Here is a 12875-nt window from a genome sequence, read left to right as displayed (position 1 = left end):
TCCAGTGATTGACATTTGGTAAGTAAAAATAGTTGAAAATCCCACAAAGAGATGTGAAAAAAAAAAGTGGGGCATTTTCTCAGTTCAAAAGAATGAAATATTTTAGATTTAAAAAGTTTATTCTTGTTACAATCATATGCATTACCTAAAATATCAGAAAAATGTTACTTCTTCGAATGGTACGTTTTCTGTTTTAAACGTTTTTAGTTTAGAGTTTATGTTGGTGGTGTGAACTCATTGACTGTTGTTGGTTTTATTCTCCATATGACAGTATAATTAAACCATGAGTATGAAATTTTAGAATACGCCTTTCACTCTAGCAACAGTATAAAAGGCTTTACTGTTACACGTCCAACTAGGTTGTACTCCTTTACTTTCCCCGGTTTATGGTTACATATGCTCTTTATGTGTATATTTTTTACTAATTAATTACTAATTATAATCAGAATAGTTTAAGCATTAAAGTCTTTAATAACTCAAAAAAGAAAGTGAGAGATCTTCTATCGGAGTCTGAGTTTCAGTTAATAAGCTAAAAAAAAGATGGGTAATCTTCTTTATGTACTTTACTAAATAAGTAGGGTTTTTAAGCATCTAGTTACTTCTACTTAGTTTCTAGAAATATTGTTGACTCCTACAATTTCAACCCCATCATCTTACCATTATCTTACTGCTAAAGTATTGAGTTTTTGATGATGATCTTCTACAAACTGACTAAAATCCAAGAATAAGTCAAGAGAGAGAGAGAGAGAGAACTTGTACGTTCGTTTATATCATCTCTGTCTGGTAATTCTAAATTTAAACTCAGTCGGACAAAATGCGTAAAACAAAATAGTTCTGTTACCAAATTGTTACATAGTAATTACCTAAGCAGGTTTGTAACACAAGTTTCCAATTGGAAATGGAAAGATGAAACGAAAGCACAAGGGGTAAAAGTACAGTGTAAAAGCAAGATGAGAACACACAAGAGAGTCTTATATTAGAAATTGAAATTGAAATTGATATTTGAAAATAAAGAAGAGAGTGGCGATGAAAACGGCAAGAACTGACACATTAAAAAAAAATTTTTCTTTTTTTGCCCCTTCTTCTCCCCTTTTTTATTTATGTGCCTCGATGCATATATGTGTACCTTTTAATTTGCTGGGGCCTTATATTAAGCGATTACATAACATTAAGTATGTGTGACTAACATATTTAGTTTGCTTCTTTTGTTAGACTTGTTTTCCCTTTTACTTTGTTCTTGGGTTCTTCAGTTTCAAAGAACAATAGTAGTAGCTTTTGCTTATTATGAGAATACTATTGTAGTTTTGTATTCTTATTGTTTGGTTCGTATTGTTTGTTTGTTTGTTTGTTTGTTTGTTTGTTTGTTTGTTCCTCTCTGGTTCCTGTTTTAATGTTTTTTGTTTCTTTTTCGTTGTAGTGGTTACACAAAATGCATAGATGGTTTTTTTTTTGTTTTTACGACAAAGGTACACGTCCTCTTATTTATTTATTTTTTCTTTGCTTGTTACTTTATTATCATCAGTACACGTCTACTTCGACTAGTTTTTACCCTTACATATGCAATACACCACCAATAATTGTATGCACGCAACCACACAAGCTAGTTTAAGGGATACTATCTATCTTACGATATTTCATTGGACAAGAGCAAAAGTAAATAGGCGTATACATGTTTCTCTATTTTGAGTTGTGCATTTTATTCTTTTCTAATGTGTGGTGCCTCAGTATTAAGCAGCAAAAAATTTTCCCGAGTATCAATAGACTGATTTTTTTTTCGAATTGTGCATTTTTTTTATTTCAAAATAAGCCACGTTTTGGTTCCTATATTGACACAGGGTGACGGGTATAGTGGAGGAAGAACGACCCCCGGATCTTATCTCTTTGTGTGTATCAGTCTCATCTAATTTAGCGGTATATCACATGGACACAAACTTTTTAGAATTAAGAAGTGGCAGTTATCGTCTAACTTCTCTCGTTTATTAGTATGGTATCCTTTTGTGTGAGATGTTTCGAATGTGATGTATATGTACATACGTGTTTAAAGAGAAATTTTACTGACCTTTTTTTGTTCTTTAAACAGTAAAATCTCACGTTCCTTAATTTTTTCATGCATTGGTGGTAATAAATTTTGAAACAATTAATTAAGTTATATATAGCCTCCTCCGCATATAGCAAAATAAGAGTAGATAGATTAATTGCAATGGTTAGCTAAGGATAAGAAACATGTACCCGATTCAATAGAGCGGGAATAAATGTGTTTTACTAATACCGATATCCCCACTGAACTAATACAAACTTGGTATTTTAAGTGACTTAAGAGTGAGCGTCACAAACAAAAAACAAAAGAAAAAAAGAATTTAGAAAATGTGACAAAAGAGACAAAAGAGACAAAAAACAAGACAAAATCGTGCATTGCATTATTTCACAACAATACCACATACCTTAAGCTTAAAGAACAGCCTGCCGCATTATACGACTACAATGCAAAGTACTACGTGGACTAGTGTGTATACAAGTATGATCTAAACTTTAATCAATCGAAACAACCAGCAATGAAGTAAAAAAGTATCCCTCGACCTTTAAAATGCAGTTGTTAAACTAAAAAAAAAAGAAGTGTAAAACTCAATTCCGAAGAGTAAGTACCATTGCATATATATGTACAAAAGAATAAAATAACAACCAGCAAAATGTAACAGTGGACGGTTGACTGTAAAGCTTCAAACTACAATCATATCTATCCAATTGGTTGGTATAAGATACACCCTCTCCTTTTAGATAAAAAATCCCTCACTCTGATCACTCTCACTCCTGTTACGTCACCTTGCGTCAAAAGAAGAGAGAAATTAACGACACAGAACGCACACAGAAAGGCGAAAAAAGAAAAAAAAAACGACATATAGAACAATTAACAAAAACAACAATAACAATAACAATACAACAACAGTAAACAACGAGAGACGAAAAAGAAAAAGGAGCACGGCTTTGGAAAGAGAGAAATTTTTTTTTTACAACAACCAACCACCAACCAAAGAGTCAGTTCTTTTAACAACTACACCGCCATAGATTCCATCTATTAGGGTACTAGGAGGATTTAGCGTCGACTTTGACAATCAAGAAGGGGAAAAAAACAGTTTACTGGGCAACAGAAAAAAACATTACTCAGTACTACTCCTTTATCCACACAACCAAAGTATTGGATGCACATCTAACTCTCTCTTTTACAACGTTTAAAAGCTCAACAGTACGTTGGAGCTTATTCTGGTGTTTCACTACGTCTTCTATTCATACCGTTTACACACAAGTCTACAACACATTTTTCACAGGTGGGAATACATGTTTAAAAATAGTACAGCAACAAACTATTGCATTTTGAATATCGTTAATCATAACTAAGAGTCTCCTACATAAAAAATACCCACTAGGATACCCATTATTCACCGTTGCAAATGAATTCAATACAGTCATCCCTGTCTCCTCGACAACAGCTGCAAATGCAACAACAACAGCAACAACATCTACCACAGCCACATTTACCCGGAATAACTTCATTGCCCCCAATATCGGCTCATCATCACTCATCCCATCGTCCATTTAATTCCCTGCAACTGCCTCAACAACAATACCCACAATCGCAACGATCGCAATTGAATTCAACACTACCTCCTCCGCCTATAATATCTTCACAACACCACTATCCTTTACCTTCTTTAAGGGCACCACCACCACTCACTAGTAATGTCAACAACATCGCCAACAACAACAACAACAACAACAACAACAACAACAACAACAATAGTAACAACACTAATAACAATGCCAGTGCCTTATCTTCATTTCCACAATTGACACCAACTGTAACCAATGCCACCCATTCAACTGTATCTACTATATCAACCATTTCATCCTCCTCATCAACAGAATCGGCAGCATCGTCATCTTCAAACAATACCAATGGTTCAAAACCCAAAAGTAAACGATCGAGTAAAGGAAGAGTATTTCAATGTACTGGATATCCTGGTTGTAATATGTCATTTACTCGAAGTGAACATTTGGCAAGACACAAGAGAAAACACACTGGTGAACGACCTTTTACGTGTCCTTATTGTTCGAAAAATTTCAGTAGGTTGGATAACCTACGTCAACATAAACAAACAGTTCATGCTTATGAGACTTATTTAACCAAAGACAAGAGTGATAGTAAATTATTGATTGAACGATCAAAAATGAAAAAGAAGTTAAAACAAAGTGAACAAAAGAAACAACATGAGGCAAGTTTGCAGCAACTGCAACTGCAACTGCAACAACGACAACCACAATACACCTATGGACAAAATTCACCACTTCCAACTTCACAAAATTCAATTCCTTCATTCAATCAATCTCATTATGGTAATCAAATGTATATGTCTGGTAACTATCCTATTCAAGGACAGCAACAACAACAACAACAACAACAACAACCATCCTTACCCCAAGCTCAAACATTTACAAGTCAGGTGCCAATGCCGGGTGGATATATGAATGGACAGTATCTGGTTCCATTACAGCAATCACATCTGCAACTGCATCTACAACAGTCTCAATTTGCACAACATTCGCCTGATGGTCAACAACTGATGTCACAATCAACATATCACAAACCATTACCCCCATTGCCTCACCAAGTTGATCAACTGCAAAGTTTGCAACAAACTACGTTGCCTCCTATACAGAGGAATTCATATGAGCAGCAACAGCAGCAGCAGCAGCACTCCCCTCCTCAGAGTAATACAACTGTCTCCTCTGTTGAATTGAAACTACCTACACATACATTCAAACCAAAAAAGAGACCACAGCCATTATCACTACATCATTCAACATATGAAAGTGACGAAGATGTGGATCTCATGAATGATGAAATCAAACTGGCACAAGTACCAGTTCCAAGATCAGCAATGAGTGAAGTACATCCTGTTTCTTCTCATAGTACAATTAGTGGGTTAAAGAATATCGGTGCTAGTTTTCCACCGCCTCCTAAATCTGCATCATCAGTTGCATCATCAACACCTAATTTAGTAAGTCCATTATCACCAATGTTTCATATGTCATTTGGGTCAAATAGTAGGACTCCATTGTCAATGCAACAACAACAGCTGCAGCTGCAACTGCAACATCTGCAAAGTTCATTATCAGTACCTCATCCCAGGGCATCTTCAATGGCCAACACTAATGGTACAATGAAATCACCCTTGTCACAACAATTTCCCCTGACCTCAACACCAACAACTCAAACACATGAACATAGTCGTCCCGATATTATTCATAATGGTAACGGAACACCCAGCTTACCATCCATAAAAAATCTACCAATACCAGGTAATTCCCTCTCATCCAATGGAACCACCAATATGAATACGAGTACAAGTGATGGAGAAATGAGAGATGTTAGAGATACCAATGGACATAGCATTGGTAGTGTGGGAAGTTTGATACATAACGATGAAAGTACCAATGTTACAAATACTACAGATGTTACCACTACAAGTACTGTGAATACAACAGTGGGTGATTCTGCCTCTTCGTCAACAGGCAAAAGCAATTGGTTGAAAGGGGTATTGAATAATGAAGAAAAAAGACAATAGGAGAAAATGTATAGATTCTGTACGAATAATCTTGGTAAGATATAAAAGTTTATTTTTGCTATCGTATAGATATGTACCAAAATATAAAACGAAAATCTAACTTTATCTTTTCTAAGACCGAGGGATCGGATTTAAATATTTATATCCGACTCAATATGAAAAACAATAAATTTGAAAAAATAAAAATTTTGACGCAAAACGTTGCATAAGGTCATAAGAAAAATTTTAAGGATAAACAGTCTCATAAATCAACTACTTAAGCTCTTATTAATTGAATGAAGACAAGTGTCTTAGTCTTTATTTCGATCACATCTCCATTTCTACATTTCATGGACACTTCGGTCTTATTTTGGGTTTATGTATATTTCTGCTATTGTGACTTTAAAATTAATAACGCTCTTTCTCCCTTTATCTGTACGGCGATAAAAAGCTTGTAATAAAGAAAAAATAATTAAGACAAAAAATATGTCAAAATATTTCATCAAGGAAAATGCTTAGCATAGTAGTCATATATATATATATATGTATAGTATATATACATTTCTTCTGATAAAAATGGTTATGAGAGGAATATTAGTCGGTTGGGACCATTTACTATATCTTTTGTGGGGTGGTTAGTGACTATAGTAATCATAGTGGTGGTATTGTTGTTTAACGATCTAGATCTTGCGTTCTGATTATTGTATTTTATCTTTACAGCCGGTGGAGTATTCCAGGTTATAAACGATATCATTTAATTACTTTTTCCATACACAATAAGACAAAGAACCGATTATTTAAGATTATATTACCAATTAACTAACCAATTAAATTTACTTCGTTTTCTTCTTCTATTTCCCCCACCAACTAACTGGAAGGCTAAACCATTTAGCTTACTCTACAATAGAGTCCTTCACTAACAAGACAGACACGCTTTTGTCGTTCCTTTTAATATATACCCGCGCATATCCCCCGTTATTTTTTTTCCCGTAATATTCCATCCCCATCGCTCCGACTTCCGAACAAACAACAACCCCATACATTTTTGCTCATCGTTGAGACAACCACACTGAACTTCTACTATAGATACTACTATTTTGCTTTTGTCTCATCATGGTTACTAATGCTGTAAAAGAGCAATCACCGTTGACATCTCCACCTAAATCACCCTCAGATCAATTAAGCTTTTTGCTGCCGCAACCGACGATTGATGGCCTTACAGGGACTGGGTATCAGGCCAAATTATTGAATGCAGAAGATATACTGAATGAGGAGGATAGCATGGACAGTGAGGAAGAACAAGAGGAGGAGGAGGAGGAAAAAGAAGAAGAGGGAAATGATAGTGTCAATGTGCATAGTTATGACGCAGTCGGTGGAAATGGTGATGCCGATGATGACGAGTCGCAAGTTCGTGACTATAATCCAGTTTCAGTGACCCACACATTAAGCCGTCGATTAACTAAATCCGATGCTGAATCATTAGTAGGCGGTGATTCAATCAAGGATGTACATGATGAATATGAAGCTGATAAGAACAGAGTTCACCCCACCGCTAATCCCGATCAACCAACTGAAGATCAAGAAGTGAAAGTTGGTGATCATACATTCACCGATGATAAAATGAAACAATACAATCCACATCAAAAAGTATTTTCATTTTCATTACCATTTGGCGGAGGTTTTTCATCATTACGAGAAAATTTAACGCGGCATTTTACTCTGTTGAAGAAAATTGATGTGCCATTTGTTGGTCATGATGAAGAACACAAGGTTGACGAAGAATTGCATCGTAAAGTTGAATTGAGATTGCAACGACAACAATCAATAAGTACGCTTGACGAAGAAAATTATTTCAAAGGGTACAAGGGAGTTGATGGTGGAAGATCAGAAGCAATTAAACATACGATAACATCCAATTTAACTGAATTGATCCCCCACAAGAAAAAGGAAGTGGCTGATTATGAAACGATCTATGATCGAATTGATGGTAATATTGTGATAATGGGAGGATACAGAGGATCTATTCTCCGAGATACCAAAACCCGTAAACGAGTTTGGATTCCATTGAAGGCAGGATTCAATTTAAGGAAAATTAATCTTTTGTTGGGCCCAAATAAGGAAGATGAATGGAATGCAGAGGATAAAATATACCCCGATGGAATTTTATCTCATATTGGACCAATCGACATTTGTCGGAAGCTAATCAAGAAACTAGACGCTAATCCAAAAGTAAACATTCATGAATTTGGTTATGATTGGCGATTAAGTGGTGGTTACGTCTCACGTAAATTGGAACAATTCCTCACCAAAATTTATCAAGAAACAGGGAAACCAACCTTGGTCATTGCTCATTCAATGGGTGGATTAATGGTTCATGGAGCAGTGCAAAGAAATCCCAAATTATTTCGATCTGTGGTTTATGTCGGTTCACCAAGTGAATGTTTAAATATTCTTGGTCCTATTAGATTTGGTGATTCAGTATTATTGTCAGACAAGATCCTTACTTTTGAATCGAATTTTATGATGAGATCAAGTTTTATCTTTTTACCATTAAGTGGTGAAACTTTTTATAATTACAAAACTAAAGAAAAATACAAGATTGATTTTTTCAATCCTGATAATTGGGTTGAATATAATTTAAATCCATTGGTTTCAGAAAAAAGGAAAATTGAAGCTGAAGCTAAAGCTAAAAAGCTTAGAGATCAAGATCGTGTGGGGACGAGTTCAAGTATGTCAAGTTTAAGAAGCACCAGATCTCCTTCACCACCATCATCCATTACTTCATCATCAACTTTCCCTAGCATCAATCTGATTAGTTCAAAGTTTTCCAAAATGTATCGTTCTACATCATTGAAAAAGAGCAAGACTAATGCTGATACAACAGCAATGTCTTCTTCTTCTTCATCAACTACTCCACCTCCACCAACTAGCGGCTCTACTGCTTCCGAACCACAACCACCAGCGGCAACAACATCAGTACCAGGTATTGATTCCACTGGAACCCAATCAACACCCCATCCTGATCATTATTCGTTTACATTTGCTGAATCGTATCGATACTTGAGTGAAACTCTAGAATCAACCAAAAAATACGTCCAATCACTAGAACATGATCCCAAATTAGCAGCAGAATACCCACCAATGGCCATTGTATACGGAAACAAAATTCCCTCGGTACGTGGATCTTTGGTGCGTCTGAGACAAGATATTAAAGATGGCAATTATTACGAATTCTTTTATGGTCATGGTGACGGAGTTATTCATCAAAAATGGTTGATGCCAGAGAAAAAAGGGTTCACTTTTTATGATAAGCATACTGGTACAGGAGAAATTGTGGGTAAATTTGCTAGTGATGCAGCTCATGTTGGATTAATGACTGATTTTGATACAATGGGGAAAGCTTTGAATGCGGTGTTTGAAGCGGAAAAGTTTTGGGAACAAAAGAAACTATCACAAAAGAGGAAAATGAGGGAGAATTGGTCGAACCAGAAACAGGATTAGAGACGTTGTAGATAGAACTATTAGCATTATATAACGTATACCAATCTGTAAATAAAAGTCATATATCAGAACTACAACACTATTCATGGGACTCCACTTAAACTCCTAACTTTGGTTGAACGAATCTTGTAGCATCATTGACACTCTTGTCCTTTTCAGGTAACACATTATTCCTCTGGTCAATCATAAATCCACTGAAATATTCGTCAACTTGTTTCAATCCATCTATGGAAAACTCAACCACTTGAGCAACATGACTATCTGGTCTAACAATCAACATAGCACCAGCTTGTTTATCAATTCCAAAAGTCTTGTAAATGTCAACAGCAGTGCCATCATAGGCTTTTCCAGCACCACAGAAAATTCTCCAATAATCAGTACGTCCTTTGAAATCAACTGATCTAGTAAATTGGGGGAAATCATGAAATTCAATATCAAATCTCAGTGAGGCATGAATAGTTAAGATCTCAATCACTGAGCTCTGGAAAGCATTAACTGGAGTGTAACGCTTCATAAAACTATCTTTAGCTTCAAGCACATCATTAAACTTGTTCAAAACATCCCAATTAGATTTGTATTGATGTAAATCACCAGGGAAAATCACTACTCTAAATCTTCCGTCTGAAGGCATCTTATCAGCCAAATGCACCAACTTGTAATCAATATGACCCAATACCAAATCACTAAACAATCTTCTACCAACAGGGACCTTGTTCGCCAAAGGATGAAAATCTCCTTCGGATTCTTCACCTAGACGGGATTTAGCACCAGTTTTCTTAACCATGATTGAATCTTGATAATCGGAAATGGTTCCACTAGCAAATTTTCCTCCTTGTACATAAACTTGATGGAATTCATCCAAATCAACACCACCGGCATCTCTACTTCCATCTAATGTTTCAGCATTTGGAATCATTGGTTTTCTACTAAACAAGCGTGAGAATTTATGATCAAATTCAATTAAATCATGAGCAACTTTCTTTCTCTCCAACTGATATGTTTGTAAAATGTCCAGTTTAGCCAATCCTTTACAAACCAATGCCAACTTGAAACCCAAGTTGTACGTATCTTGCATTGATACATTCATACCTTGACCAGCTTTTGGTGAATGGGTATGGCATGCATCACCGGAAATAAACACACGATTGTTTCTTTGGAATCCAGTAGCAACACGTTGGCCAATTTGATACCCAGTAAACCAACTTACATCAGTAACGTCCAAGTTGAAAGGTTGGATGATTTCCTTGGCCTGTTTCACAATAGATTCAGGAGTGATTTTAGACCGATCAATTCTTCCCTTTGCCTTAGTTCCATTGCCATCGTTGCCATCATCTTCTCTGGCAACTTCTTTTAATTGAATGTAGAGACGACACAAGTCATTTTCCCTAGGAATAACCATCATTGATCCACAATCTTTTGAATGGATTGCACATCTGCTTCTGATGTCAGGGAAATCTGTGATTGGAACCATATCAATAACACCCCAAATGAAATCAGTCGTTTCTCCTTGCATTTCAATCTCCAATTGCTTTCTAACCCAACTATGAGCACCATCAGAACCAAGAACATACTTGGCCTTGATAAGTTCAAAGTCTTCGACGTTGCCATCACTAACATGGTCAGCATAAAACTTATCTTGATCACCTTCAAATGCTCTAAATAACCCATTTGAAATATTTCCATATTGTTCTGGCTTGGCTAAATCATCCGATAACTTTTTGACCAATACCTCAACAGCATAATCTTGATCCTCCTTCTTTGTTTCATCAATTTTAATCGAGATTGGCAAATATGGACGTTCAACATTAATTTTACCTTCCGAAAACTGATCAATTGAAGTATTGAGCCAATTTTCAATTTTCCCTTGATGAATAACACATTCATGAAATCTTGAAATACCAGGAATAAAATCAGGAATACGTGACTTTCTTGCCAAAGTTCCCTTTTCGTTCGGTGACCAGAAACTCATTTCCATCATATGATTTGCAGCTTTCCAAGCTTTATCTAAAGTAACAAAATCAAACGGATCTTCACTAAAAGATTGGAAGATTTCAAATGAACGACTCTGTAAACCATCGGCTTGACCAGCAAAGATATTACCAGCACGTTTATCAATGATTCTACAAGGGATTCCACACCTTGCTAACCATAAGGCACACATCAATCCTGATGGACCAGCACCAATGATTAACACATCTGTTTTGGATTCTTTGATTGTCTTTTGTGAGGGCATAATGTTTAGTTAGTTTTGACAGAGAAACATTGTTGAGAATCGGTGGTGAAGTTCATCACTTTATATATATATGTGTGTGTGCATTTCGAGCATATAAATTAGGTTGGTCCAATTCCGCCGAATGTGGGGTGCATGTTGGCGCTTTTTCCACCAAACACAAGATGAAAATGTCTTTGAAACTTTATCGGAAATTGGTATCTCTATGTTTCATCAGTTGTCACATTTTCTGTTTTTTCCGATGCATACAGAGAGAGAATGGTATTTCCTTTGATCTCGCGCAATTTCCGAAATAAATTCAAACGCGTTATAAAAAGACGTTTCAATTATTATTATTCCTCTTCTTCTTCTTTAAAGTTCAGTTTTGTGGGGTTGATTTAGGTTTCCAACTGACATCAATGTATCATCCCATAATGGAAACATTCTATTTGATCAGAGTTTAGATAATAATGGAACCTTCTCGAGATAGAGTTTTAACCAATTCTGGAGCTACAATTACCAATCAAATTTCCCACCAAATTTGTAAAAAATTAGTAAAACCCATGTTACATCTAGCAAAAGTAAATCTACAACGATCACAAGCATTACTCTCCCCTTCCTTCATCACCGTCTGAAGGTGGTATGATCTCTGCAGCATGGTACAATTCCGGTTCAATGTCACCAATATATGCTGTGTCACCAAATCCACCGATGATGTACACACCTTCAACTTTAAGCTTCACCCAATGAGACTTGTGTGGGGAGACGATGGATCCAGGAAGCCACAATGTTGAATCTGGGTGTCTCTTGACAAAACATCTTTCCAAATTTAATCTACGAGGATCCAATGGGTTGAAAAAGTTTACATACTCCAATCTACCTGTTAATTGAACTCTTGGCGAGCCCGCGTTAGATCCTTCACGTTTTCCGGGGTAATTTGATGGAACTTTTTCCCAATCTGGATGATCCCCGTCTCTAATTGCAAAACTGAAAGGCAGTCCCTTGATAATATTTTGATTAGCACCTCCAACATCTATAACTAACCAATATGGATCACCATCTTCATCGCAATCTGCGTAGTATTCCATATTGACAACGGGCAATTGTTTTGTTTCGCCATCTTTCAGCTTCCATGTTTTGATGGTACTAACACTAGCAAGTGATTCTCTATTAACCAATGTCCTTGCTACCGAAGCCCCTTCCTCTTTTGTAGGTCCATCTTGGTCAAAGGGGATAACATCTTCAAAGGGCAATGCAATTGCAGTCACAAGGAAGTATAAAATCAATAGCCAATTCATTGTTGGTGCTGCGTTGGAGAGTTGGTGATAAATGAACTCAGGGGGGGCAAGTACGCACAGGTTATCTCTAATTTAAGACGATAAATAATCGAGAACAATAAAAAAGCAAATCACAGGCAAACGATTAAGAAAAAATTGCATCTCCGATCGGCTAAACAAGGATCTGTCATTTGTAACTTGCAAACGTGGTCCCATGTAAGAGCTTAGCTATCATTGACGAAAAACTCCAAACAACAATCTCATCCACCCCTATAAAGGGGTAAAAAA

General features: G+C 36.2%; 4 protein-coding genes across 4 annotated transcripts; 2 read left to right on the top strand and 2 right to left on the bottom strand. All coding sequences in view use genetic code 12, as the record gives it.

The window, feature by feature from the left end:
• Positions 1–3446: 3446 nt before the first annotated feature.
• On the top strand, positions 3447–5621 carry CORT_0D06130 (Bcr1 transcription factor; the record flags this gene model as incomplete). Its single annotated transcript, XM_003869535.1, has 1 exon — positions 3447–5621. The coding sequence occupies one exon, from the start codon at positions 3447–3449 to the stop codon at positions 5619–5621; it is 2175 nt and encodes a 724-aa protein (XP_003869584.1).
• Positions 5622–6713: 1092 nt separating this feature from the next.
• Positions 6714–9101, top strand: CORT_0D06120 (hypothetical protein; the record flags this gene model as incomplete). The annotated part of the gene is made up of 1 exon (XM_003869534.1): positions 6714–9101. One exon carries the CDS (start codon positions 6714–6716, stop codon positions 9099–9101), a length of 2388 nt encoding a protein of 795 aa, XP_003869583.1.
• Positions 9102–9198: 97 nt separating this feature from the next.
• On the bottom strand, positions 9199–11334 carry CORT_0D06110 (hypothetical protein; the record flags this gene model as incomplete). The annotated part of the gene is made up of 1 exon (XM_003869533.1): positions 9199–11334. The coding sequence occupies one exon, from the start codon at positions 11332–11334 to the stop codon at positions 9199–9201; it is 2136 nt and encodes a 711-aa protein (XP_003869582.1).
• A 581-nt stretch (positions 11335–11915) lies between these two features.
• Positions 11916–12608, bottom strand: CORT_0D06100 (hypothetical protein; the record flags this gene model as incomplete). Its single annotated transcript, XM_003869532.1, has 1 exon — positions 11916–12608. One exon carries the CDS (start codon positions 12606–12608, stop codon positions 11916–11918), a length of 693 nt encoding a protein of 230 aa, XP_003869581.1.
• Between the last annotated feature and the right edge of the window lie 267 nt (positions 12609–12875).

Source organism: Candida orthopsilosis, assembly GCF_000315875.1.
Source record: "Candida orthopsilosis Co 90-125, chromosome 4 draft sequence".
NCBI lineage: Eukaryota > Fungi > Ascomycota > Pichiomycetes > Serinales > Debaryomycetaceae > Lodderomyces > Lodderomyces orthopsilosis.
The sequence above is the reverse complement of the archived record's forward strand: the minus strand, read 5'-3'. Positions and strand labels throughout refer to the sequence as shown.